Source organism: Kogia breviceps, chromosome 2, assembly GCF_026419965.1.
Source record: "Kogia breviceps isolate mKogBre1 chromosome 2, mKogBre1 haplotype 1, whole genome shotgun sequence".
Lineage (NCBI taxonomy): Eukaryota > Metazoa > Chordata > Mammalia > Artiodactyla > Physeteridae > Kogia > Kogia breviceps.
In genome coordinates, this window is record NC_081311.1 from 78,901,390 (window position 1) to 78,929,379 (window position 27,990).

The 27,990-nt window shown below is 40.8% G+C and overlaps 2 protein-coding genes and 1 long non-coding RNA gene across 6 annotated transcripts in view; 1 reads left to right on the plus strand and 2 right to left on the minus strand.

Moving 5' to 3' along the window:
* MTR (5-methyltetrahydrofolate-homocysteine methyltransferase) overlaps positions 1–20,757 on the minus strand; it is a 116,833-nt gene extending 96,076 nt beyond the window's left edge. For 3 of the 4 annotated variants that reach the window (XR_010838998.1, XM_067025664.1, XM_067025666.1), the window contains exons 1-2: positions 20,739–20,757; positions 8,305–8,575 (exon numbers count right to left, since the gene is read on the minus strand). Coding sequence is in view for 3 of the 4 variants with exons in the window: in XM_067025664.1 (XP_066881765.1) it covers positions 8,305–8,377 (73 nt within the window). In the remaining variant the exon portion in view is untranslated. Of the gene's footprint in view, positions 1–7,766; positions 8,247–8,304; positions 8,576–20,738 lie in introns of those variants that run through there. The other variant, XM_059054616.2, reaches the window with a different exon arrangement.
* On the plus strand, positions 7,518–27,985 carry LOC136793564 (uncharacterized). Its single transcript, XR_010838999.1, has 3 exons — positions 7,518–8,507; positions 10,298–10,392; positions 26,686–27,985. It is a non-coding gene; the product is annotated as an uncharacterized lncRNA (long non-coding RNA).
* Positions 24,661–27,990, minus strand: part of ACTN2 (actinin alpha 2) — a 75,234-nt gene continuing 71,904 nt past the window's right edge. The window contains exons 19-21 of the mRNA XM_059054617.2: positions 27,810–27,875; positions 26,737–26,895; positions 24,661–24,891 (exon numbers count right to left, since the gene is read on the minus strand). Of these exons, the coding sequence (XP_058910600.1) occupies positions 24,733–24,891; positions 26,737–26,895; positions 27,810–27,875 (384 nt within the window). The 3' untranslated portion in view covers positions 24,661–24,732. The remainder of the gene's footprint in view (positions 24,892–26,736; positions 26,896–27,809; positions 27,876–27,990) is intronic.

A 27,990-nucleotide genomic window follows, 5' to 3' on the forward strand; every position in this document is an offset into this window, starting at 1 on the left:
ACACGGTTTTCCTCACCCCCTGCTCCATCTCTGGACCGATGACTGCCTAACACCCTGGAGCTTCTCAGCTTTCCCTGCACCCCTGACTTCTCCTAATTCCCGGTGCTCAAAAGCCCCAAGGCCTACTCCTTCCAATCCTACTTTATGGTCTCCAAGAACTACTGGAAAGCCACAAAACCATGCTGTTTGGAGTCACTGAAAATTCCTAACATCGAGCCTCTTGTTTGGTTCACCTTTTCTCAGCTCTCTCAACACTTCCCACACCTGCTGTTCCAAACCTCTGCTTGCTTTTGACACCAAATCCTTCTCACCCTTTTCACTCACAGGTGATTTCACCTAATCCTGTATAAAGAGTCTTCTTTGGGGAGCCCCTCAAATTCACCCCCCTCCACCTCAAAATCCTCTTGCAGCTAGGCTCCCTCTGCACCTAAGGAAGAGCACATGAGCAACTCCCTCTCCCCGCCACCAACCCCGGGCAGCTCTAGCTCAACCTGTCTTCTCACTGTGGCTTCCTCCTCTGCCTCTCTACCGCAATTACTCTCCAAAGGCACCTCCGACCTTCGAATTCTCAAACACTGCGCTCCAATCTTAGACTCAGATTTCAAGGTGTCCACCTGTGATGGCCCCCTAGAATACCCACCTGCCCCTCAATCTATTATCCAAATCCAAACCTGCCAAATTTCCTGTCTGATCTCCCTGTTTCTGTGAATGGCACCACCCTTCCCAGAAGCCTGACCTGACAACCTCAGTGTTATCTGACTCCTCACTCGCCCTGATAACCAGCATCTACTCAGATCTCAAGCTCTATTGATCTAGCATCCAAAATGTCATTCACGGACCTCCCTGGTGGTCCAGTGGTTAGGACTCTGCACTTTCACTACAGAAAGGGGGCATGGGTTTGATCCCTGGTTGGGGAACTAAGATTCCACATGCCAAGCGGCATGGCCAAAAGAATCCCAAAAAACCAACCATGGCATTCACATTGGGCCCACCTTCCATGCCCAGTGCCACCCTTCCTTCAAGCCCTTACTACACACCCCAGCCACCACAGATCCTCTCTGAGCTTCACTCTGCATCCATGAAAACTGAGAATAACAGTACCTGCTCATCCTACCTCATGGAGTTGTCTTATGGGTTAAATGGGATCAGCTATGAAGAGGCTTGGTAAAAAATCAAGTGTTCTACAAAGGTAAGAGATCACGACCACCAGGGCGACTGGACCTGGTCACCCTACGTTCCAACCCATCCTATGCACCACGACCAGATTCATCTTCCTAAAGTACAAGTTTAAACCAGTTGCTTCCCTTTGCTCAAAAACCTTCACCAATCCCTTACTGCCCACCAGAGTTACAAGTTATTCACCACAAATCACAATGGCACTCATCTCTGCTGTCAACATGGCCTTCTGTGCTCCCTGAGAGAGGAACAAAGCTGGAGTAAAATGCAGCTGGCTCTAAGCTACCTGAGCTTCTTGGAGGAAAAGACTGTGACTACACCAACTGATCCCTGTCCCTAGCAATACCAAGGACAGTACCTGGCACCTAAGTGTTCATTAACTCTTTCCTTAATTGAGACAGCAAAAAAGTGAGGAAAGATGAGAAAGAAGAGAAGGTCATCTAAAACCCAAACCAGTAATGTATGAAGATTTGTAAGCTGGCATTGGGTGCAAATTTACAAGCCAGCCCGGTCTTACCATCCAGAGTCTTAGGTACTCAATACAGAAACAGGAGCTAAATGATGGCTACAAAGCTATTTTGACTGAGTTACTCCTAATAGGCTTCAGAAAGGTTGCTCTAGCAACCCGCAAGGCAAATTTGCCAATGTCTGGTTTCTTTCCCAAAGGGCATTATGCTTATTTCAGGGTTTACTATTCCTTTCCAAAACCAACTCACTGGCTAATTCTGTTTATCAAGCTGACAGGTGAAAGAAAACTCTTCCTGAAAAAGGAACAAAGTTAAGATCCAATGATCTGACCAGTAGTACTTCAAGTACCAAAGGAAAAAAATCACTTCCTTGGAATGTGAAGAAAAGCAGGGCTTAATGAGACACGTATAATAGAAAGACGGGTAGGCAATCAGGCAGTGGTCCAGTCATTTCCAGCTAAAGTCAAAAAAGGCAATTCAGGTGTGGCATTAATTTGGACACCCCATGATGTGGTTGTCCTATCAGCTAATGAGCGCCCAGAATTTGCCATGATTAAGTTAATGGTGATGACAAAAAAAAGCCAAGAAACTGGGGTTTTAGTCCTCGCTCTCATAAGCAGCTATGGGGTTTTGGACCAGACTGTGTTTCTGAAAAACGGAGAAATATCTGCCCTGCCTTTAGCACAGAAAGTGTGATAACAGAATGAAACAATGTGTCTGAAAGCAAATTTCAGATGTTAACAGCTGGGACTCTCAAATCACACAAGTCATGAAATGAGACATATATCCTTCACATAAACAGCCCGTAAATGTTAACGACTCTTCCTATGTCATTATTATTGCAATAGCTGATAAAAAGTGGAGCTGGGCTTGAAACTCAAAAGGTTGCTTTTTATATACTACAGTGTCCAGCGGACCATGAAAAAGCATCAGGTAAGCCTGAAGCTCTCAGCTCTGTTCATCTTGGGGCAGGAAGCAGGGATGGCATGTTTACAGGATTGGAAATGAACATGAATGTGGCAGAGGGAAGACAATACTCCGTGAAAACTTTAAAATGGAGATCCTTTCAGATGGGGAATAAGAAGAGAGAGGATTAGAAACTTTAACCTATTATGTTCAACTGAGTTCGTTTTTTCTTAAAAGAATGCAGCTGCAATCCACCCTGAAATGAGAGCATGTGAGCTTAAGTAGGTGTGACTGAAGCACCCAACTGTGGGTGCATGGGATGTGGACATGGTGGGGGGGATGGGAGTAAGTGATGCATCTTAAATTTAAAAAGTATTCAAACCTTCTAGGAAGAAAACCCCAGTCTTTTCCACAATGAAATATGCCTTTGGAATCAGCAAAATGGTCAATCAATATCATATTATTTACATGTCTTTGTCCTTCTATCTCCTCCACTGACCACAGTGCACACATGCTTAAGGGGACAGGAAGAAGAAAGGAAAAATTAACATAACAACATAAGAAATGCCCCACCTCCTCCCACCCTGGTCTTGCTCATCAGTGTTGGTTTGGCCCTTCTCTACTCACTGCACATCTGACAATGGAGTGCACCCCACTTCTCCCATCGTCATAAGAAGTCTAAGCATTCTTCCACAAGGCCTCTACTGTATTCACTTCTCAAATCAGAAATATAGATTGTTTTCAATCTGGAAGACAGTTCACTATAGGGACTTCCTTGGCCGTCCAGTGGTTAGGACTCTGGGCTTCCACTGCAGGGGGAACAGATTCGATCCCTGGTCAGGGAACTAAGATCCCACATGCCGCGTGGCAAAGCCAGGAAAAAAAAAAAAAGACAGTTCACTATTTATCATAAAACAACCCCATCCCCACACATACAAATTGTGATATCTTGTTAAGAGCCATCACATATGTAAGAGATCAAAGGATTTTTGGAAACTCTAAACAAAACGTGATTTTTTTATGATAAACTTGATAAACTTACTCTGTAATTTATGTGGAAGACTAAAAGTCCAAAAAGAGCTACGTTAACTTTTAAAAAGTAGGAAGAGATTATTTGGCCTACCAAATACTATGATATACTATAAAACAATATCATAAAATAAGGAAAGTAAAATATAGAATATCTTTATTACTTAGCATAGGGAAAGACTTCCAAAGACTCAAAAAGCTCAACCTATAATGTTAAAAAAAAAAAAAAAAGGTGAATTTGATTACATAAAAACTAAGAATTTCTGTTAAATGAAAGTCACCACAGACAAAAGTAATAAACAGATTATGAATTGGAGGAAGAGTCTGCAATGTCTATAACTGAAAGGGACTGGGAATTTCCTGGCAGTCCAGTGGTTAGGACTCCGCGCTTCCACTGCTGGGGGCCCAGGTTCTATTCCTGCTCAGGGAACTAAGATTCCGCAAGCAGCACGGCATGGCCAAAGAAAAAATATTTTTTAAAAAAAAGTGTAAGTGAAAGGGACTCACATCTATAATGTGCCAGGAGCTCAATAAGAAATCAAATAGAAAAATGGGCAAAAGACGTGAATAAGCAAACCAAGAGAAGGAAACACTGAATAATCAACAAGTATATGAAGAGATGCTCCAACTCATTAACTATCAAAGAGACAGGAATTAAAACAAGATAAAACCAATATATACACAATGGATGGGAAATAATTAGAAGACTGGATAATGCCAAAGAAAATCTAAACTCTTGCTTTTTGGAACACAGACAGATACAACCATTGTAGAGAGCAGCCTAGCAGGAGTCAGTAAAATTAAGCATGAGGAAAACCCAACAATCTTACTCCTGGTATTTCCCAAACAAAGTCTCCATCGATCCACAGAGAACACATCAGAGGATGTTTATAGAAGTGGCAAGTTGCAGACAACCTCGGGAAATGGCAAAGTCAAATGTGCAGGATGCTCATGCGGAATATTACTGGGTGGTAGCCGGCTCTACCTCTTTGTTGCTCTACTGTACGGACAGAATATTGAGGGAGAAAGTTAGAAATGACTACCAGGTTTATATTTATATGAATTAAAAATACATACACAGGGCTTCCCTGGTGGCGCAGTGGTTGAGAGTCCGCCTGCTGATGCGGGGGACGCGGGTTCGTGCCCCGGTCCAGGAAGATCCCACATGCCGCGGAGCGGCTGGGCCCGTGAGCCATGGCCGCTGAGCCTGCGCGTCCAGAGCCTGTGCTCCGCAGCGGGAGAGGCCACAGCAGTGAGAGGCCCGCGTACCACAAAAAACAAAACAAAACAAAAAAAACACACAGACTAGAGTCTACAAGGAAATGTACAAATACGTGGAAATATATGAAACAGGAGCAAAAGAATTGTGAACAGAAAATAGAGGCAAAAGGGAACACATAATAAAACAAATATGAGTGGGAATTGTAAGGATTGAATACAAAACTCCTCTGCAACTGAAGTCCTTAAAAATCCAATTCATCTACATTTTCCACATGCTTATTTATCCTTTGGGGGATAACATAAGATTTACGGTAAGAGAAACTAAAAGATCCTCCTCCCATATTTGTTAGCATAAGTGTTCACTGTTCTAATCTTTATGTGTTCCCCAAGACTTTCCAGTAGGGGATTATCTTCCACTGGCTTCTAATCACCATTGCTCCTCCAAAACCTTCTCATAAGAGTAAGTCGCCTTAACAATTTTCCTTTCCCTTGGCAGGATGAGCATTTGTTGAAATGCTGCTCTTCCATAAACAACAAAAACAACAAAACAAACCTCTGGTATTTATCTGTATTCAGTTCATTAGGTCTATAACATTCTGTACATTTTACTCCTGACTAGTCAGGTTCTAAACAGAGCAGATTCTCCCTAACATCTTTCACAGTAGAAGTTTTGCAGGTCCTTCATTTAACTGACTAGTTACAACACTGTCTCAGAAATATTTTTAAGTTTAACATATATATGTATTATATAGATACGCAATCCAGAAGAGAGAGTCCTTGTCTAGCGAGCCTAAGAGACCACAGTGTTTTTCCCAGTTTGAGAGGACCTAGCCAATGTATTTTGTTTATTTGGGTGATTTTTTTTTCTACCATTAACGTTTTATTTCCCAGTAATAATACTGTGATTCATAATAAGTGTTCCAAAGAATAAACAAGCATGGGTTAACTGGTTAAAACACCAATTAGATGTTGAGGTGGGCAAGTCAGATAGTATCACCTTTAAGAACCATCCTGAAGAATGACAAGATGAAGGCATAAACCAATAAACCCCTAATACACAGGATTTTAGATAATAAATTAGTGTCAGGAACACATTTCCTCTGGGGGTAGAATGATCCCATGTAGCTGATTTATTTAGGACTCCCATATCCACTGCACTAACTGGGGAACACATAGAGCAAGGAAAAGAAGTTTTCATTTTCTGCATTGTAAACAAATGATCCCAACACATTCTCAGCAGTTTCCTGACTTTACTATATTAAAGACTATCTTACTACTGCCCTGTAAGTCCCTTGCAAGATACTTCATTTTTGAATCTCTATCTTCTAGGTTGCACCAACTTGCTACACTTTGTAGACATCTCTTTTTGCTTGTGCAATGTTCCATTTCTGAAATATACTATTTCCACTTTGATTTTAATAAGACAGGGAAGAAGTAGAATCAGGTAACTGGCTGATATCAATTCACTAACTCATTTAGTCATTCCAGATAACATACATAGCAAGGATGAAACTAAGCAATGTTTAGAAGCTGTAGTTAAACTTTTCTCACAAGAAGTATTTGCTAGCCCACCAGCCTCTTTCCTAAGGGGGTACAACCATGGTCTGAGGTCACGGACATTTAGGCTTAAGGCCTGACCCCGAGATTCAAGAATTCCCAGTTCTTCATTAAAGAGCTTCACTAAGACTGGACACCAATAAGTAACTATGTAAGGGTTTTTAGGAAGTTAAAACCTGATTCTCACCACAACATACAGTCTGCCCACACAGAGAGAAGCTGTAGAAGTGAGCCTTGGGGTCAGGGAGCCGAGCTAGATTCAAATACTCAACAATTTTCCTTTCATCTGCTGTACAAAGATCACTCAGTATTCAAACTATTCTAAATCTTTAGAGGCATTTTGCTGCTGGATAAGGAAATCACATACCTCCTTTTTTAATTAAATGGGGAGGGGAAGGCCAGAAGTCATCAGTAAGAGATATTGTTCAAATAAATAAATGACACCCCTGTGAGAGATATAGGTCTTCCTTTATAGCAACAGTGATCAAATGTTTCTCAGGCATAGTTCCACTTGCTTCATGAACAATTCTAACGGTCCCGTTTATCAGGACCTTACAGTCTAAAGGGTCACTAGCTCACCTCTGAAAAATTTCCCTGAGTTATGAATTCAGTCTTCATGCTCCTCCCTGAGCTGAAAGTCGTCATCTGTCACAACATTGCTACTGTTCCGTCCTTATTACTGATTCTCTTGTTTCTTCATTTTCCACTTCATACCTCACATGCTTTTATGGGTGTGTTTGTCCACAAAGGCCCAGAGCTCATTTTAAAGCTGAAAATATATTCTGTTCTTGTGCTAAACTAGTTTTTTTTCCCCCCTCATTGTTGATGCCAGAGCCACCAACATCAAAATCACTCAGGATTATCACTCCACATCCCGACCTACTGTGTACCTGCCAATCTATTTTAACATAGTGATTCTATGCACACTGGAGTTTGCAGAACTACTGCTCTAACCCCGAAGTGGAAAACAAAACTTCAACGCAGTTTTAAATAATTCTCTGGGCTTATCTCTCAGCACCTGAACCTTCTTTGGCTTAGGTGCTCAATAAACATATGCTGAATGAGAACGTTCAATCACGCAAAACTTCCATAGGGCCCTGCAGGAATATGCTACGTCAAACGGCAAAGTGTAGTTACCTTGACGTTCAGAATGTGTTCCGGGGGCACGGCGGGGAGGGGGTGTGCTCTACGGATTTGATGGTTTGTTTGCCTGGGGAGGTAGGTGGAAGTGGGTGGAGGGAAGGAACGCAGCAAAAAAACGTGGGACCTCACGGCTCCTCCGCAAGTTCAAAGGCGCCGCCCGCCCACGGGGAAACCTAACCAGGTGTCTCCTGGTGGTGATGAATGAATCACCCCAGGGATTAGGAGGCAATAAACCACCGAAGCGCGGAGAGCGGGTCGCAGCGTTACCGGATGGCGTCAGGTCGTGGAGCGCGGGGGACATGCTGCGGAGTCCTCTCCTCCTCGGGCAGGGGACGCGGCGGGGAAGACGCACCCTCCCTCCACACGTGACGGCCCAGAGCCACGCCAGCCAGCGCGGGGTCAGTGGTTCACAAAAGGCCGGAGTCGGGGGGACACTGAGGGAAGGGCCTCCCCTCAAGACCCGGGCGCGGCGACGACCGGCGGACCCCTGGCCCAGACCACTGCTCAAGCACGTGCTTTCTTCTCGGCCACCTGGCCTGTCCTCTGCAAGGGCCTGGCGGCTAGACCTCCGCGACCGGACGCCGGGTCGCCGGGAGGGCGCGGGATAGACCCGAAGAGGAGGACGACGTGGCGGCCGAAGCGCGGGCCGAGGCTCTGAGTCCCCTAAGGGTTTGGGGCAACTCAGGACACTGTTAGTTTCTGCGCGCAATCCTGCCTCAGCGTGGGAGGTCCCTCCCTTCAGGCCCGTGATTGGTCTGTAGGAGCTCGTCGCGGCTCTGTGGGCTGCTAGATCTCAACCACTCACCTGAGGCTTTGCCCCAGGGGTTTCTGGGAGATGTAGTACAGGGTCCCAGGTGCCCCTCTGAGGTTTTGCGCATCTCAGCCCAGCGTCCGAAAGTGCGGCCGCAGCGCGTCTCCTCAAGTTTAAATCCTGGTGCAAAGTTGGCGCTGACCTCAACATGTTGTATGATGTCAAGAGCCCGGTACTTGGGAGTCTTGGAAAACCAGGTACGAGGCAATCTTTACTGTTGACTGGCGCGGGGCAAGATACTTAACCTCTTCGTCTTCACTCTACACTTTATAAAATAGGAAATGATAGGGTGGTGATAATTACTATTTTATAAGGTTGTAGTAGGGATCAAATAAGATCGTGTGAACGTGCTGGGAAAACTATAAAGTACATATATGCGTGTTAATTGTCACTTACTGACAATAAACGTTTATGGAGCGCGCACTATGTGTCAGGCTTTGGGCTACACACTTGGAATGCGAAGACAGACAAGGTACATCACACCCCCCACCTTTGTCTTAAGAGGAAGAACTCAGTCTGGTTAAGACTGGTAATTGAACAGGGAAAAAAATAAAAAGAATCACATACATTGTGCCAAAGGAACTCAGAAACCCAAGGGTGTTGGGAGAAGGTTTCGAAGAAGACGCTGAGTTCTGAAGGATGGGTGTGTGCCAGCTAAGGCCATTACAGTTGGGAGAAACTCCCAGGTAGAACACAGCACTTGAGAGAATTTGTAAATAAAAGACAGCTGTGTAAGGCTAAGCATGCTAGGAGGAAAAGCAAATGAATCTAGAAAAAATAGAGACAAAATTATGAAGCCTACTAACTTTCAGAAAGAGCACAAGTTTGCTTGCCCTTCTCATTTTGCTGTATGTAATTGTACCTCAATTGTTTAAATCTACAAAATTATAGTAATGTGTATAGCATCCTTACCAAGCACGGTCATACCTGGAGGGGGATAATGGAGTGAGTGGGGAGAGAATGAAACAAGAGTGTGAGAGGTAGGGGATATCCCTGAATAGCTGAAGGTCTTGTTAAGATTGTAAGGGCTAGTTTAAAATTTTTCACCTCTCTCTCCAAGTTTGTTGATGTCTCTCTTGAAAAGTAATCTTAAAGGCACCTAGTCATTTACTATCCCCTATCCTAGTAAAAATTCCAGGTATTGTATTTCAGTCTCTGTTGTTAGCAAGTCGTCAGAAGTTTACTTTCTCAGATAAAACTGACCAAATTAACTATTTTCTTAGTTGTAAAAGGGAAACAAGATTTAAGGGATACATAATGTCTAAAGCAGCAGTGAATTCCTACTACAAAAACTCACACAACTTAAAAGTTCCAAGGATACTTGTGAGGGTTGAATTGTGTCCCCCCAGGGAGATATGTTGAGGTTAGTCCTTAACTCCGGTACTTTAGAATGTGAACAAATTTGGATATGGGGTGGTGGTTGATGTAATTAACATGAAATCATACAGGAGCAGAGTGGCATGCTTATAGGAAAAGGAGAGAGATGCACAAGAAGAAAACAGTCATGTGACAGTGAAGGCAGATATTGGTGTGATGCAGCTACAAACTGTGAAGTAAATTCATAGTTTATGGCCAGACAAGAAAAATTTAAACATAAAAAATTCTTCTCTGCCCTTTGGCCTCCTCTCTCCCGCCACTGTGCATTGTGTGTCTACATTATGCATGGACCAAACCTTCCGCATCAGCAGGATGCTGCTCAACCATAAAGAGCAACATTCTCCCAGCACCAAGACAACTCCTTAAAATATAACAGTCCTTCTTGAGCTTGTAAGGGGTCACATGACCCACCACCTTGTACTTGCAGATCCGGATTATGTAAACCATCAATAATAGGTCATTTGATGTACAGCCCTCTGTCTCAAAAAAACTTAGGTAACAGTGCCTTTACTTCTAACGGGCGGAACAGTTCTCAGAGCTTTCTGAGACGCTTTACCCCGGTTATAATCCTCAAATTTGGCTCAAATAAAATTTTCTGTTTCTTTCTTAGATCGACTAATTTTTCGTCGAGAAAACCAAGGAATGCCAAGGATTGCCAGCAAACATCAGAAGCTGGAAGAGACAAGGAAGGATTCTCCCCTGTAGGTAATTGTAAGAATTATTTTAAACCTTTCTCAGAACATGCAATGTGTTCTGTTTTTTGTGTTTTGTTTTTTTCTTCTTTGATTTGGATTTTTTTGATTTCTGGGGGGGGGGGGTTGTTGTTATTGTTTGGGGGGGTTGGTTTTGTTTTGAATTTGTTTTGGTTTTTTTCTATGTTTTTTCTTTTGGTTTTGCCTAAGAGTAGTCAAATATTTTTGTTTAATAGACAGGAATCTGGTACTTAAGATGTTGAATTGAGAGCTAAACTTGATAATTGCTAATCTATCTGACTTATAAATAAGGAGGGGAAAGTGCTCTGACAAACACGTTTTAAAGTTCTGTCTTTGAATCCTGGAAATCTGTGTCCTAAACATGGAGGGAAATCAGAAATAATTTTTATTTTATTTATTTATTTATTTAAACCTACACTTCATTTAATATGGGTGCTATTTTATTTGTTTTTAATTTATTTATTTTTGCTGCGTTTGGTCTTCGTTACCGTGCGTGGGCTCTCTCTAGCTGTGGCGAACGGGGGCTACTGTTCGTTGTGGTGCACAGGCTTCTTTCTCACTGTGGTGGCTTCTCCTGTTGCGGAGCACAGGCTCTAGGCATGAGGGCTTCAGTAGTTGTGGTGCGTGGGCTCGGTAGTTGTGGTGCATGGGCTTAGTTGCTCCACGGCATGTGGGATCTTCCCAGACCAGGGCTCAAACCTGTGTCCCCTCACTGGCAGGTGGATTCTTAACCACTGCGCCACCAGGGAAGTCCCAGAAATAATTTTTAAATTGAAAAGAGTACATGAAGAATGAATTTTTTTCTCATAACCCAAAAGGAAACTGGCTAAAGTTCAATGTGATCTAAACTAATCTAAAGTTCAGCAACCTAAACCAGTTAGTATTTTGCTTTGGTTTTCTTTTAAAATTTCAATATACAGGTGATTTAAAAGAATTAAGTGAACTAGCCAGCATTGTTTTCTGGCTCAGACTGGAAGGTGAAGTGCAATTAAGATAATCAAGTTTTGGGGAATTCCCTGGCGGACGTGTGGCTAAAAAATAAAAAAAAAAAAAAAAAGATAATCAAGTTGAAACCTAGAAGTTCTATGGTTTGGGGGACATTATCAAACTCATTAAAAATAAGAGTTCTTGTTATACTGGCTTTTAAAGACCTAATTGTTGAAATCCTATGAATTGTTGGGGCATTTATTTATTTCACAAATATTTATTGACACTGTTATGTGCCGGGCATTGAAGCTAAAATAATGAGACCAAACAGATCCAGGTCCTGCAGCCTAGAGATATGGCAAATGATAATCAAATATATCATTATAAAACAAGATTAGTGCCACGGGGGAGGATCTTTATAACCTAGTTTCTGTTATCATCCTTGTTTACTGATGAGGAAACCAAAGTAAAGAGAGGTTGGCTGGTCTGAGTGCAACAGTGTTTACAATTCATTGATCACAGCCAGGTACAGATTTGTTTGTTCCTTCCCCACCCCCACTGCTTCACTTAACTAACCAAGAAGAAAAAGGAAAAAAAAAGAAGAGAGAGAGAGAAGTTAAACAACTTGGCCCAAGGTCACACTTCTAAGAGGTGGTACAGCTGGGCCTCAATCCCGGGAGAACTGGTTTCAGCATTCCTCCTCTTTATCTGTAAGCCAGTACTTGCCTTTGAATAGCTGATGAAAGAGCCCTCTCTGCAGAAAAATGGACACACGGAATTGCTTGCAATTTCCATTGTTACTCAGATTCCCTGGCCTTAATTTACAGAATAACATGAGTTTATAAAATGCTGCCACGTCGTTAGAATTAAACAAATGCTATCTTCATTCATGAAACCATGGAATTTTAAATATACTACATTTTCAATGGGAGATATTCCTACTTGGCTTTGGGGAACAGATAAAACTTTAATGTTTAAAGGGTTTATGATTAAAGGTCACCAAACATCATCCCCAGAGTGTTAGTACAAGACCTTCCTGAGCTCTGGTAGGCCAGGTGCCTTGCCTGCTCTTTTGCCTTGCTTACTTAAGTCTTTGATTCAGTTTAAGAAAGTCTTATTTTAGTACAGACTTTTTCTGGCTTGGTCCTAGCTATAGCTACAGCAACATTTAATACCTGGCACACGGTGGCATGTGAGGAAATAATGTTTGCAGGAATAAATTACTGGAGAAATATTGCAGTCGCCATTTTCTGGACATTATCAGATGAGCACCGCTAGCTTAGCTTTCATAGCAGACGCTTTACTGGCAGAAAGAGAGATTTTTGTTTTATTTTGTCTTCACCAGGATGTAATTTGAAAGCTATAATCATTCTCTAAGATTGGAAATACGATTCCCTAATTAGCCAATGGTAAGATAAATCTCACTAAGGTTAACATTAAATAAAGCAAAATAATCCCCAGGTCAAGTGTAATTTGGTTAAAGGTATTAATCCTGGTGAAGAAACACCTGTCTGTCGGCAAATGTGGGGTTTGGGGCCGAGTACTGGTTAGGATTGGAGGCATAGACTAGGGAACTTGGAAATGTTCACCTGGTTGCTGGGATCTTTAACCCTGTTCCTGAGATGAAAGTGCAGCTGGTATCTATAATGCAGACTGCATACCTCAGGTTGTCCTGGTTTGATAGCACTAGTCTTCAAAGCCATTTAACTGTTGCCTGGGTCTTTATAGAAAGCTAGTCTTTCTCTGGTGACAGACAATCATGCTGGTATTGCTTTTCACATTGAAAGTGGAAAAATACTATACCTGGTGTATGATTAAGAATAGCCATGTGTAAGTATCATGTACTTCTCAGACTGTGAGAGGTAGCTTTTACACTTGGCTAGCCAGTTGGTATTAAGAACCTTAATATAGGCGTTATTATAAAACCATCAATTTGGTTGTTGCACAGAAATGAACTATAGCCTGAAAACATTAAAATTAAATAATGTATTTTTCTTCAAGTAAATATTTAATCACCAATTATTCTTTCATTCTGTTTGTCAAACATTATTAAGGTACATTGCAGGATTAGTTCTGCAGTGTGTTCAATCTTGGAATTTCTGTTATCAGGAATTAAATTAATTTCAAAGAAACTGAAGCCTATATAGCCTTGTTCAGATTATCAAAATGTATGATTAATATTGACAGCAGAACTTTAGAAAATGCAATAAAACAAGTGCCAATTAAATACCTGAAGTGGATAAGCACCGTGTCAGGTGTTTTGGGGAATAAAAAGATGTTCAAAATAAGATTCCTTCCCCAAAGACCCTTCAAGACAAATTATGAATGAATAACACAAAGCAGATCATAATAAATAGAATAACAAATACAAATGTAAAGCTACTGACTAGGGAAAAGGAAGTAAAGTTCATTCAAAATATGAAGAACTGAGAAAGATTCACGGAAGGAGTTGAGTTCGGACTACAAAAAATGGTGCTATGGGCTGAATGTTTGTGTTCAAATTCATATGTTGAAATCCTAATGCCCAATGTGATGGTATTAGGAGATGGGGCTTTGGGAAGTGGCTAGGTCATGAGGGTGGAACCCTCAGGAATGGAATTTGGGGTCTTATAGGAGAGGCCCAGCAGGGCTCCCTTGTCCCTTCTGCCCTGTGAGGATATAAAGGGAAGTCTGCAACCAAGAATAGGGTTCTCACCTGACCATGCTGACACCATGATCTTGAACTTCTCAGCCTCCAGAACTGTGAGAAATATCTGTTGTTAATAAGCTACCTAGCCCGTGGTATTTTGTTAGAGCAGCCCCAATGGACTAAGACAAATGGGTAGGAAGGAAAAGGCTATTACTTGGCTGCAAGTAAATTTTTGAAGAAGGACACATAGATAATAGACGTTCTAAACTCTGCCATATGTAAAAAGTCTTTCTACTGTTCATTCTACTGTTCATGCACAACTAACTGGCTGCCTATGAAAGTCTTGATACACAACCTTTTTCCCTCAAAGCTGATTGCTGCTTTGTCTTCTTTTTTTTTAACAGCTTTATTGAAATATAATTCACCTATCACGCAGTTCACCTATTTAAGGCATATAATTAAGTGGATTTTGGTGGTATTGGTATAGCTTTTTGAGGAACTTCAAACTGTTTTCCATAGTGGCTGCAGCATTTTACATTTCTACCAGCAATATACAAGGGTTCTAATTTCTCTGTATCCTTGCCAACACTTGTTATTTTTCATTTTATTATTAATAGCCGTCCTAATAGGAGTAAAATGGCATCTCATTGTGGTTTTGATTTGCATTTCCCTAATGATTAGTGACGTTAACTTTTCATGTGTTTATTGGCCATCTGTATATCTTCTTTGGAAAAATATCTACTTAAATGCTTTGCCCATTTTTGAATTGGGTTGTTTATTTTTTGTTGTTGTATTGTGGAAATTATTTGTGTATTCTGGATATTAATCCCTTATCAGCTACATGATTATTTTCTCCCATTCTGTGGGTTGTCTTCTCACCGTCTTGATAGTGTCCTTTAATGCATAAAAGCTTTTAATTTTGTTGAAGTCCAGTTTATTTATTTTTTTAATTACTTGTGCTTTTGGTGTTATATCTAAGTCGTTGCTAAATCCAGTGTGATGAAAGTTTTCCCCAGTGTTTTCGTCTAAGATTTTCAGAGTTTTAGCTGTGAAGTTTAGGTCTTTGATCCATTTTTAGTTAATTTCTGTGCAGGGTGTAACATAAAAGTCCCAATTTATTCTTTTGCATGTGGAATCCAAATTTTCCCAGCACTATTTGTTGAAAGGACTGTCCTTTCCACATTGAATTATTCCTCAGTTCTCTATTCCATTGGCCTATATCTGTTCTTGTGCGAGTACCACACTGTTTAGCTTTGTAGTAAGTTTTGAAATCAGGCAGTGTGTGTCCTTCAACTTTGTGCTTTTTTTTTTTCTCTTTTAAGATAGTTTTGGCTATTTGGGGTTCTTTGAGAGTTCATATGAATTTTAGGGTGACTCTGTTTCTGTAAAAAAAGAAAAAAATGCCATTCGAATTTTGATATGGATTGCATTGAGTCTGTAGATTGCCTTTGGGTAATATTGACATCACACAATATTCCAGGTCATGAACATGAGATTTATTTGGTCTTCCTTAATTTCTTTTAGCAACGTTTTGTAGTTTTCAGTGTGCAAGTCTTTCACCTCCTTGGTTAAATCTATTCCTAAGTATTTTATTCTTTTTAATGAAGTTGTAAATGGAATTACTTCATAAGTTCCATTTCAGATTGTTAATTGCAACTGTGTAGAAATACAGCATCAACACCTCAAAATCAGTTTTATCTGCAAGGCTGAATTCATTTATTTGCTCTAACAATGTTTTTGTGGATTCATTAGGATTTTCTACATCCAAAATCATATCATCTGTAGCACAGAGGTAACTTCACTTTCTTTCCAATTTGAATGTCTTTTATTTCTTTTTCTTGCCTAATTGTTCTGGCTACAACTTCCAATTCTTTGTTTAATAGAAGTGGTGAAAGAAGGCATCCTTGTCTTGTTCTTGATCTTAGAGGAAAAGCTTTCAGTCTTTTATTGTTGAATATAATATTAGCTATGTGTTTTTCATTTCATACGGCCTTTATCATATTAAGGAAGTTACCTTCTATTCCTAGTTTATTGAATGCTTTTATCATGCAAAGGTGTTGCATATTATCATATTCTTTTTCTGGGTAATTTCAAATGTCTTATCTTCAAGTTTGCTGATCCTTTCCTCTATCAGCTCAAATCTTCTATTAAATCCCTCTAGTGAGCTTTTTAATTCAGTTATTGTGCTTTTCAACACTAGAGTTTCAGTGTGGTTCTTTTTGATCATTTCTATATTTTTATTGATACCCTCCTTTTACTCATACACCATTTTCCTGATTTCCTTTAGTTCCTCTGTCCATGGTTTCCTTTATCTCATTGAACATATTTAAGATAGCTGATTAAATGTCTTTGATTAATAATTCTAATATCTGAATTACTCAGGGATGATTTCTGTCCAATTCTTTACTTCCAATGAATGGATCATACTTTCCTGTTTCGTAGTATGTTTTGTAATTTTTTTGTTGAGAACTGAACATTCTGAGTATAATGTTTTGGTAATTCTGGAAATCGAATTCTCCAACTCCATAGGGATTGCTAGTTTTTGCTTGTTGAGGTCTAGAGCCATGTGAATTTTCCATACTAATTTTTCAAAGTTTGTATTCCTTATTAGGTATGATCACTGAAGTTTCTCTTCCGCAGTCTCTGCAGTCAGTCTTTGACCTTACAAAGATTTCCTTAAATGTCTGGCTCACACAAGGGGAAAAATAGATCCTGTTTCTTTAAATCCCCTCCTTGCTGGGAAGTCTTTCCTTAGAAGTCCAGTGTCCAGTGAGATTATGGAATTGAAATTCTTTATCCCCAGTAGACTGCAAGGATTTTTTTAAAATTTATTTTATTTATTTTTGGCTGCGTTGGGTCTTCGTTGCTGTGCACTGGCTTTCTCTAGTTGTGGCGAGCGGGGGCTACTCTTCATTGCGGTGCGTGGGCTTCTCATTGCGGTGGCTTCTCTTGTTGCAGAGCATGGGCTCTAGGCGCATGGGCTTCAGTAGTTGTGGTGCACGGGCTCAGTAGTTGTGGCTCGCGGGCTCTAGAGCACAGGCTCAGAAGTTGTGGCGCACGGGCTTAGTTGCTCCGCAGCATGTGGGATCTTCCCGGACCAGGGCTCGAGACCCATGTCCCCTTCATCGTCAGGTGGATTCTTAACCACTGCACCACCAGGGAAGCCCAGACTGTAAGTTCTTTAAAGACAGGGACCATGCCTTATTTATCTTTGGATCCCCACTCTTTATCACAGTGCCTGCATACAGCAGGAACTCAATAAATCTTTGTTGAATAAATGATAATGTCTCAACTCCTAGGCTTTTTTTTTTTTTCTTTGGCAAGGGACATATGGCCTCAGTCGGTGCTTGCACCTGCTTCACACCAGTGTCCACCACTGGCCAAAGCTTGTCTGTCTCTTTCTGCCCCAGGGCTTAGGTCCCCAGAAATTTCCCAGGGCCCGTGGCCTCTGGGTGAGGGCTGTCTGCAGGGCAGCTCACTGGCAGAATAGACATGATGGATACTCCTGAGCTTGCTTCCAGCTTTCTCAAGGTTGATCTCGGCCAGATAAGAGGAGGGCTGGTTGGTACGTGAAGGAGGTGCTTGATGAAAATCTTGATAGGAGGACTGGTCTGACAGTGAGTGGTGTGCAGGTGGAGTGACCGGGAGAGAGTCAAAGACCAACACCCACCTTCCACCCCCATAAAGAGCTGAGGCGGTTTTACGACACACTATTCTTTCATGCATGGTAATAACAGTCATTCCAAGATCCACGGAAGAAAACGAAGACATGATTTTGAGGAGGCTGTTACAATAGTCCAGATAGGAGATAAGGGCCTGGCCTAAGGCAGAGGCAGAAGAACAGAGACACCTCAGATGGGTCTTCTGATCCTAAGTTGAAACCACTCAGTTTAATGTCCCTGCCTAGTTTTATCTTCTATGCCTGAACGTGAACTAGATTGGCACAGACTCCTTTTGAAAGTTGATATTAACTAACATTGGATGTCCCTCTTATTTACTGAAATTCTCTCTCTTTTTTGGCTGCACCACAACTTGTAAGATCTTAGTTCCCTGACCAGGGATCGAACCTGGGCCTCTGGCAGTGAAAGCGCCAAGTCCTAACCACTGGATGGCCTGAAATCTTTCTATCTTTAAATTGATATGTCCCAAAACGTGGTTAACAAGAGAATTTTTGGTATGTGAAAGAACATTCCTTCTTTTGATAGATAGTACAGACAAGGAAGAGTTGACAAGAGGGCCAGCACTGCCCAGGCTACACGCCTGAGGTCTGCTGTCGGATTTGCTTGACCTCACAAACCCCAGCTGCCTGTCAAGACTCCACCCCAGAGCCTTACATAGTTATCAAGAGTAAGTGGGGCAATGAACAGTTAGTTTATGATAACCATTTGGGGGCTGCCAGATGTTGGAAGAAGAGGCACTAAACATATAATTCCATAGCAACAGCTTGGTGTCCACACAGCTCCCCACTGAAAAGAAATGCAGTGGCTGTAAAATGAATGAATGAATGAATGTGTTAAATTTGGTACGAAGTGTCATTATCTCTCATTATCAAAACTCATACAAAGATACGTTGAGAGATTTTTTTAAAATGGAAGTGAAAATGTTTAGTATAATCTAAAATATCCTAAATGTAGCTATACAACCAGGATAGGAAGCTGTCAAGGTTAATACCATATTATTTAGGGTAAAGCTAAGCTGTTGTAACAGAGATTCTAAATATAATAGCTTAAAAAATACACAAGTTTCTTTCTCCACATGGCAGTTTTGAGAGCAGCCCGTGTCACTGGGGCCATCTGTCAAACAGGAACCCAGATTTCTTCTAAGCTGTAGCTGTGCCGTCCCTTAAACTTACCAACTATGAATGATACCTACTATATTTCTCTTAAAGACTCCTTATTTAGTCCAGTATACTCAGGAAGAGTTAGGGGAAATTAATGTGAACACACCTTTGCCAATGCCTTTTTTAAGTAAAATGTTTTTATATTATCATGTGCTTTAATTATATTTTTATCAAAACACTGGAGCCACAGATTTACAATAGATAATTGAAAAAATCTAAACTGTCCCCCACGTAGCCTAATTACCCAAGTCAGGTTAAATGATTAACTAAATCAGCCTTACTGTCTGTTGTTAAAAAAAAAAAATAATAATCTGACTTCATTTTCAATTCAAATAAACTCTTAACACATTTTGAGGAATAGTATAAAAACCAGAGAAATAAATATTGCAACAAACCTTGTAAAGGCAGTTAAAATGCCGGGTGCTAACAGAATTAAAATTTTCATTATGTAAATTTTTCTCATTTATTTATGCAGTGTAATATGTACCTACACTTTTAAGTTATTCGTGAAGCGAGGGAGATGCTAAAAGGATTGGCACGCCTTTGATAAGTGTGTGTGCTTATGTTTATGTGTACTGAAGTTGTGTTTGGGAATAATTAAATAAAAATCATGTATAAAATTAGGAAATAATTCCATTAATTTCCTTAGACATTCTGATCAAACTCTTTCAAAGTATTTAATGAAAGAGTAAAGTATGAACTGCCAAAAATTAATTGCTCTGGTATTTAGCACAAATTTTATTTTTTGGTTAACATGAAATAGTACATACTGAATATTTTGTAAGATGAATTAAGTTCAAGATTGTCACAGGAAAATGTTGTATGCTTGGATGACTGTGTTTTAAGTGCCTTTTTGTATAATACACATCAAATCTAAAAGAAATCATGTAAACAATTACCACAGGTTTTATCTAGTGAAATTTGAAAACTGTGGTTGTCTCAGAAAGCATTCCTATTACCAGTCTGTGCTGCCATCTTTATTCAGTGGTGCTTTTCTAATTGGCTAACTCATTCTAAGGATTATTCTTTTTTTGTTTAATTTATTGAAGTATAGTTGATTCACAATGCTGTGTTAATTTCTACTGTACAGCAAAGTGACTCAGTTATACATGTATACATTCTTTTTCATATTTTCCATTATGGTTTATCACAGGATATTGAATATAGTTCCCTTGTACAGTAGGACATTGTTGCTTATCCATCCTATATATACTAGGTTGCATCTATTAATCCCAAATTCCCAATCCTTCCCTCCCCTCCCCCACCCTTGGCAACCACAAGTCTGTTCTCTGGGTCTGAGTCTATTTCTGTTTCATAGATAAGTTCATTTGTGTTCTATTTTGGATTCCACATATAAGTGATATCATATGGCATTTGTCTTTCTCTTTCTGACTCACTTCACTTAGTATGATAATCTCTAGGGCCATCCATGTTGCTGCAAATGGCATTATTTCATTCTTTTTTATGGCTGAGTAATATTCCATTGTATATATGTACCACATCTTCTTTATCCATTCATCTGTCGATGGACATTTAGGTTGTTTCCATGTCTTGGCTATTGTGAATAGTGCTGCAATGAACATTGGAGTGCATGTATCTTTCCAAGTTATAGTTTTCTCTGGATATATGCCCAGGAGTGGGATTGCAGGATCATATGGCAACTCTATTTTTAGTTTTCTGAGGAACCTCCATACTGTTCTCCATAGTGGCTGTACCAATTTACATTCCCACCAACAGTGTAGGAGGGTTCCGGAGGTTTCCCTTTTCTCCATACCCTCTCTAGCATTTGTTAATTGTAGACTTTTTAATGATAGCCATTCTGACCAGTGTGATGTGGTACCTCATTGTTGTTTTGATTTCCATTTCTCTAATAATTAACAGTGTTGAGCATCTTTTCACGTGCCTATTGATGGCCAGGCAGTTAAAACACTCTGATACTCACCGTGAAAGGAATGTGTGCTCAGGGCCTGGGGAAATCCAAATGAAATCTTCTAAGCTCAGCAGTTGTGGCTCGCAGGCTCCAGAGTGCAGGCTCAGTAGTTGTGGCACACGGGCTTAGTTGCTCCACGGCATGTGGGATCTTCCCTGACCCGGGCTCAAACCCATGTCCCTGAATTGGCAGGCAGATTCTTAACCACTGCGCCACCAGGGAAGTCACCTCATTGTAGTTTTGATTCACATTCCTCTAATAATTAGCAATGTTGAGCATCTTTTCATGTGCCTGTTGGCCATCTGTATGTCTTCTTTGGAGAAATGTCTACTTAGGTCTCTTGCCCATTTTTCAGTTGGGTTTTTTCTTTGTCCTTAGGATTATTCTTTTTTTTTTTCTTTTTCTTTTTCTTTTGTGGTACGTGGGCCTCTCACTGTTGTGGCCTCTCCCGTTGTGGAGTGCAGGCTCCGGACGCGCAGGCTCAGCGGCCGTGGCTCACACACCCAGCTGCTCCGCGGCACGTGGGATCTTCCCGGACCGGGGCACGAACCCACGTCCCCTGCATCAGCAGGTGGATTCTCAACCACTGCGCCACCAGGGAAGCCCCTAAGGATTATTCTTGAAAATAGTTGAAAAGAATTGCTCATGTTTAAACAGATGACCAAAAAACAAACAAAAAAGCCATTTATTTCTTAGGGATGCTCTGTTTTGCCATCACTTCTGCCCATTTGTTTTATCAACAGTGCTGTGGAGATAACTTTGGAAAGACTTTAAGGTCCCGGGGAATCCTTGGCTAGGAATTCTCGTTGACAAATCACAACCACCTCCAGCTCCCTGCTTAAAAAGAATGATGGTTTGTCAGTTGCTTAAGTATTGAGTTATTAAGATGAACCAGTTTGCAGGGCAGAAATAGAGACACAGATGTAGAGAACAAACGTGGACACCAAGGGGGCAAAGTGGTGGAGGCCGTGGTGGGATGAAATGGGAGATTGGGATTGACGTCTATACACTGATGTGTATAAAATAGAGAACTAATAAGAACCTGCTGTATAAAAAAATAAATTAAAATTTTAAAAAAGTATTGAGTTATTAATGAATGAATCCAAAAGGGAAAAGAAACATGTGTCCTTCTTTGCTGATTCCAGCTGAAATATGAAAACGCCTCACACAGTACAGTGCAATCACTGTGTAGGTTCCTGCATCTGAGAAAGTTCATGGACACAGACACACTCAATGCCTTCTTGTCAAATATTCCAAGGCAACTGTGGGCAAATCTTTGTCAGCTTGGTAACAGCTACTACTTCTTAAAATACAAGTTTCTGACTTTATATCATTTAGATTTATTTCTTTTCACTTTAAGGCTATAGAGAGCTCATCTCCAGCTTATTTCACGAACATACACGAATCAGGTATGTAGCAGGAAAGAATATGAAGCCAACTGTACCCATCTGAAATTCAGCCATTGCCAAGCATTTGTATATTACCAACCAGATGGTGCAGGGGTTGGCCTGGCCATTCATACGGTCCTACCATTAACCATTCCAGTAAGAGTTTCTCTAACTGTCCGAGACTTCCTAATTACTAATGACCCTTTCCATTACCTCTAATCCAGTGGTTTTTGATTGAGGGTTATTAGAATCCTCCATGGAGCTTTTAAAAAATGCAGATGTCCAGGTCATAAGCCAGACCTTCACACCTTGAAACTCTGGGGTTAGGGATGGGTATGCATACATTTTCAAAATACCTACTGGGGACTCTGAAGTGATCTCCTGGGTAAAAATTTCTTCCTAATCCATTTAGTTTCCTAATCCATTTATCACTCACCTCTAACTGAGTCAAACCTTAATTCCTCATCTCAAATTTACCCTTTACCCAACAAGCCAGTCTAATAATTTAAGGGAGGCAAATACTAAACCAAATGAGAGTTTTTAATGATGATGGAAATTTTACATGAGAAAAGTTTGTGGTTAACCAAAGAAGCTGGTTATTCTTTGAAATAATAAAAAAACAGGGATTCCTTTTCTTTTACAAATTAAGTTTAATAATTCAGCTTCAGAAATAAAAATAACTTCTAAAATGAGAGTATAAACATGTTAAGTGTTTTCAGAGTTTATTTCCTTTTTTCATCTATTAGCAGACAGTATTGATCCATTCTCTTGCCTGAATGTTGTAAAGAAATTAAAGTTTTAGGTAGATGAACTACCTATAGCCATTCTAAAACACCACAAATCCCCCTAGTAGCCTCAAAGGCAGAACAATTTCCCATTTTTTCCTTAATGTTTATGGCTGGACTATAGCACCTGCTTGAAGTAAAATAAGGAGTCACAGCTCATCTAAATGACACCCCAAAAGTGTTTGGCACTGAACTCAGGGACTTACATATTTCAGGAATTTGTAAACTATCAACTACTTAATAAAATGAAGCAAATTAAATGAAATTTATAAAGGCTGAAGGTTCTAAGTGGGCCAATTGTGTAAAGGTATTAAGTTGCCAGACAGTCATGAATGGAAAATATCACATTTCCAACTACTGGTGGAAATCTACAAAAATCTGAGGAAACAAACTGTAGGTAACACATTACTGCTTTTCTAGTGACACTTTAATTGCTGTTTACAACTGTTTTTGTTTATAATTCATGTCCTGATCATTAAGGACTCAGATATAAAAAGAATGCCTGCTTTATTCTCTACAAGCTGTCAACAAGATGGAAAAACAGGGGAGGTACAGCAGATGGTAGCACAAGCAGGAAAATGAACGAACACTGACAGATCCAGCTGATGGTGGGAGCCACTGGCATCTTCTGCATGGGGCTTCCACACGGACAGAGCCAGACTCAGGATGTGTTAGGGTGCGTCATCCAATCACAGCAGGAATGTGCACCAAGTGCTGGCAGAAACATCTAGGAACTCCTACTACACGAAATGAATTCACCTGAAGTATGTAAAGGTTCTACAGTGAAAGAACTTACCTCTACTGTTGTTGAGAACTAGTCCTTTCGTACTAACTCTTCCCTTCTAATGCCTTCTCTTCACCATATCATAAAACTCAAGGTATAAAGGAGAAGTTCTGCCTGGAGGGCTTATAAAGGTACCAGTTTTTGACTTGTCCCCCTGTTATGAACTACTATCAACACCTGTTTGTTTAAAAATAGAGCACTTATGTACGGTCATCTCTTGAGAACCTAACATACTAACAAGCTCTAGACAAAGTACAGAAACCTGGAATCAATAAATAATCCTAAAAAACTCATTTTACCCAGTGATTCCACCTTCTTCCCCGGCAATTAAACTGACTTCCATGTTTCCTGAGGTCCCTACTTTGGAGGATGGGTAAGGCATTGAAACCCACTAACTAAACTACATAGTCCTAAATAATGAAGAGCTGACTATAATTTCTATCTAAAATGTTTTAAGTACTAAAGATCTTTTGGGTAGTCTGTTTCTATTCCCTGGAAGTTCCATCTCACAATATTAAATTCAGCTAAAGAGGCGACACAGTACCATTTATCTTAAACATAGCTAATCTTTGGATAAGCAAGAAAGTAAAACACCAGTATCCCAAATATATTCCCCTAGGGATAACCATATAAGCACATTATATATATGAAGAATATTTTTTAAAGTATCAAACATTTACTATTATTTTTCTGCTCTTGAATCTTGGGTATTTTGGAATTTTCCCACTTTGTACATTTCTTCTGTCCTTAGGTCTTCCTAATTTCACACTACTCAAGTAATTTGCTTTGTTTTATCAAAGAAACCAAAAAAACCCTGATAGTTCATTGCATTTGGCTAGAATCTCAGAAATAAAGAAACTTATTTGTTAAGTACACTATGTCATCTACTGGAAAAACTTCAGCCATATTACATTGCTGGCAGTAACTGAGCTGCAAAAAAAGTTTTCTCTCTCTTAACTGAATAAAGCTTGTCAAAGTTTCCAAGAAACAAACTATAACTTGAGCTTTTATTGCGTTCTGCTGGGACCAGCGATTACAGAACCCCGGCCTCACAGATCACTCTCCCCATAGAGCGCGGAGGAGAAGGCGGCGTAATCCAGGGCGCCGGGCACGCTGCCTGGGCCCGAGTAGACGGGCATCCTCTTGATGCAGTACTGGGCCTGGTCAGGGGGCAGTTCTCGGCGCAGCTCCTCTGCCAGGATGTACGGCTGGAAAAAAAAATACACACGTGTTTGCAAAATCAACTGCAGAAAACACAGGAACATAAATGGTTTAAATACACTGCATTTGTGTAATTTTAAAAAAGGACTAACTGAATCACTTTGCTGTACACCCGAAATTAATACAACATTGTTAATCAACTATACTCCAATATGAAATAAAAATTAAAAGAAATAAAGTAAAAATAAAAAGGACTAAAGGCAGGGTGTCTAATGTGCACAGTACTGGACAGCCAACAAAAGGCTGAGTTTTACTTGTAATTCATCATCTGGCCAGCAGGAAATTTAATATACTTCATAAAGGCAAAGGGAGCAGTACCATCAGTACTTCTCGAACTGAACCATAATGCAAGTGAAAAATACTATGACGTAGGGCTTTCCTGGTAGCGCAGTGGTTGAGAGTCCGCCTGCCGATGCAGGGGACGCGCGGGTTCGTGCCCCGGCCCGGGAGGATCCCACGTGCCGTGGAGCGGCTGGGCCCGTGAGCCATGGCCGCTGAACCTGCGCATCCGGAGCCTGTGCTCCGCAACGGAAGAGGCCGCAGCAGTGAGAGGCCCGCGTACCGCAAAAAAAATAAAAATAAAAAATAAAAATCTGTTGCATGACCAAAAAAACACCTGGAATCTCACCACCCAGAGATAAAACCAGAGATAAAAAAAATACATGTGTTTGCAAAATCAACTGCAGAAAAGCCTGCACAAGCCTGCCTGCCTAGAGCCTGTGCTCCACAACAAGAGAAGCCAAGAGTAGCCCCCACTCACCGCAGCTAGAGAAAGCCTGCACACAGCAACGAGGACCCAACACAGCCATAGTAAATAAATAAATATATTTTAAAAAAAACCAGATTGGCTGGTCAAGATAAATAGCAAATATCATATTGTAATTTATAGTAGGGTTTTTGGGGGGGTTAAATAAGCCTTGGTTTATTATCTCCTACATCAGTTGGACTTCCTCCCCTCCACCCCTATCCCCATGATAAAGGATTCATTTTTAAACAAACATAATTATTTTAAAGATAGTTTATCTTATCTGATAAGGGTTTTTTTAAGGTAATAAACATGGCCATGTTGCTGTGTTTCTTTTTTTTTTTTTGGCTGCACTGCACAGCATGTAGGATCTTAGTTCCCCAACCAGGGATCAAACCCACGCCCCCTGCATTGGAAGGTGGAGTCTTAACCAGTAGACTGCAGGGGAGGTCCCATGCTGATGTGTTTTAGAATCCTAACTTCCTTTGCCTCTCAGCTAGAACACAGGGTAAAGGAATCATAGCCCAAACTGAGTTTATACATACTGAGATGTTTTTATATTGTTCTGGGAAAGAGATGTGAAAATCCTGTACTTGCAATTAAACTCCTACTTAATTTCTAGGCTTCAGATAATGAAAAAGTAGCCAATTTTTTAAATGAATGAATGGCTCTATTTAACTTTGTTCCAGGGGCGGGGAACAGTGTCAGGGTCATTGATCCTTGAGAGAAGGTTCTCAGTTTTATAACATCTGAATTGCATTGTTCCTTCTTTCAGAGTCATATCTACCAACCCAGAATGTGAAGTAGGGTCGAACCAGAAAAACACACAAAAAACTGCAAAATACATCCTCTTGGTTCCTTCTATAAAACTCCCCGTAAGGACAAGCACAAATGCCAGGACAGAATGCCTGCGCTTAACCTGTTCTGGGTGCATCACTGTTATGTTTACGTGATTTCTGAATTCAGTGCTGTTGTGATACAAAATGCAATACATCAAAATGGTTATTATTTGCAATGCTGTTTCCTTTTTTATTAGAATGAAGCAGTGGGCTGTCACAAAAGCAGAAGAAAACATGTGCACGCAGACCTTGTCGGACGCCAGGATTCGGAAGGAGGCGATGACCTGCTCAGCGGTGTCCGTGTCGGCCGTCTCTCTGGTCATGAAGTCAATGAAGGATTGGAAGGTGACGGTGCCCTGCCCGTTGGGATCCACCAGGGTCATGATGCGGGCAAACTCAGCTTCACCCTGAGGCAAGGTTGCAAAGAGACCTCTACTTCAACCGTACACAACTCTCAGCAGTGCCGTTCTCCTGCTTTTACGTGCTGGCACGCAAGTTCCTTTCTGCTTGAAAACGTGCATATTCCCTGCACTTCCATTTTTGGAACAGATTCCCCTTATGGGTGACTTAAGTGTACTGCCGTCAAATGATTTTTAAACGTTGCTGTAGCATCAACCCAGAAGCTCCGGAATGTCAGAATTCCTCCCTCTCTCTAACCCATGTTGCCGTTGGGACTTAATATAGTTATGGAAGAGGAATTCAAAGAGTAACGGTTAGGCCTTTTCTCAGACTACAGTTGAGAATAATAATACTGCAAAAGAGAAGGCAGGTCAGAGGAGGGTTCTCATGATGCTTATTTGACAGTTCTGGGAGGCATCAAAGCAGCTCATGTTCAACATTACACATTAGCAGGTAATAGAGAAGTGAGGGTATAAGGGCACACTCACAGCCCACAGGGAAATGTAAGATTTCTTAGCTGATTTTTACTAAAAACTTTTTACCTTCTAAAATACTAGAGGAAAAAATACTTTAAAAATCAGCAGGAAAAGACACTGAAGTGTATACTCTCAATGGGTGAATTGTATGGTATGTGAATTATCTCTCGGTTAAAGCTGTTGAAAAATCATCAGGAAAGTTTATGTTCTCTTCCTTCACTAGAAAAAAACCAGCTGACCGATGACTGAATGAAAATATATATATTCTGGCTCTGTGAAGTTATTTTTATATGGTACCAGGCACACCTTCAAAAGCGTTACCCTAGACAATGTAAATCAACGCACCCCAAATGAGCTGCCATAGTTTAAGGCAGTTGTCTCCTATAATACAAACCTAAGCTCAACACAATATCACATGGTAGTAAAATGTTCAACTTCTGTCTCACCAAGTCATAACCCATGGAGATCAGGCAGGCTCTGAAATCCTCGTGATCCATCAGGCCATTCTTCCTCTGCCGACAAATACAAAGAACAAAGAAGTTGAGGGCTTCCCTGGTGGCGCAGTGGTTGAGAATCCGCCTGCTGATGCAGGGGACACGGGTTTGAGCCCTGGGCAGGGAAGATCCC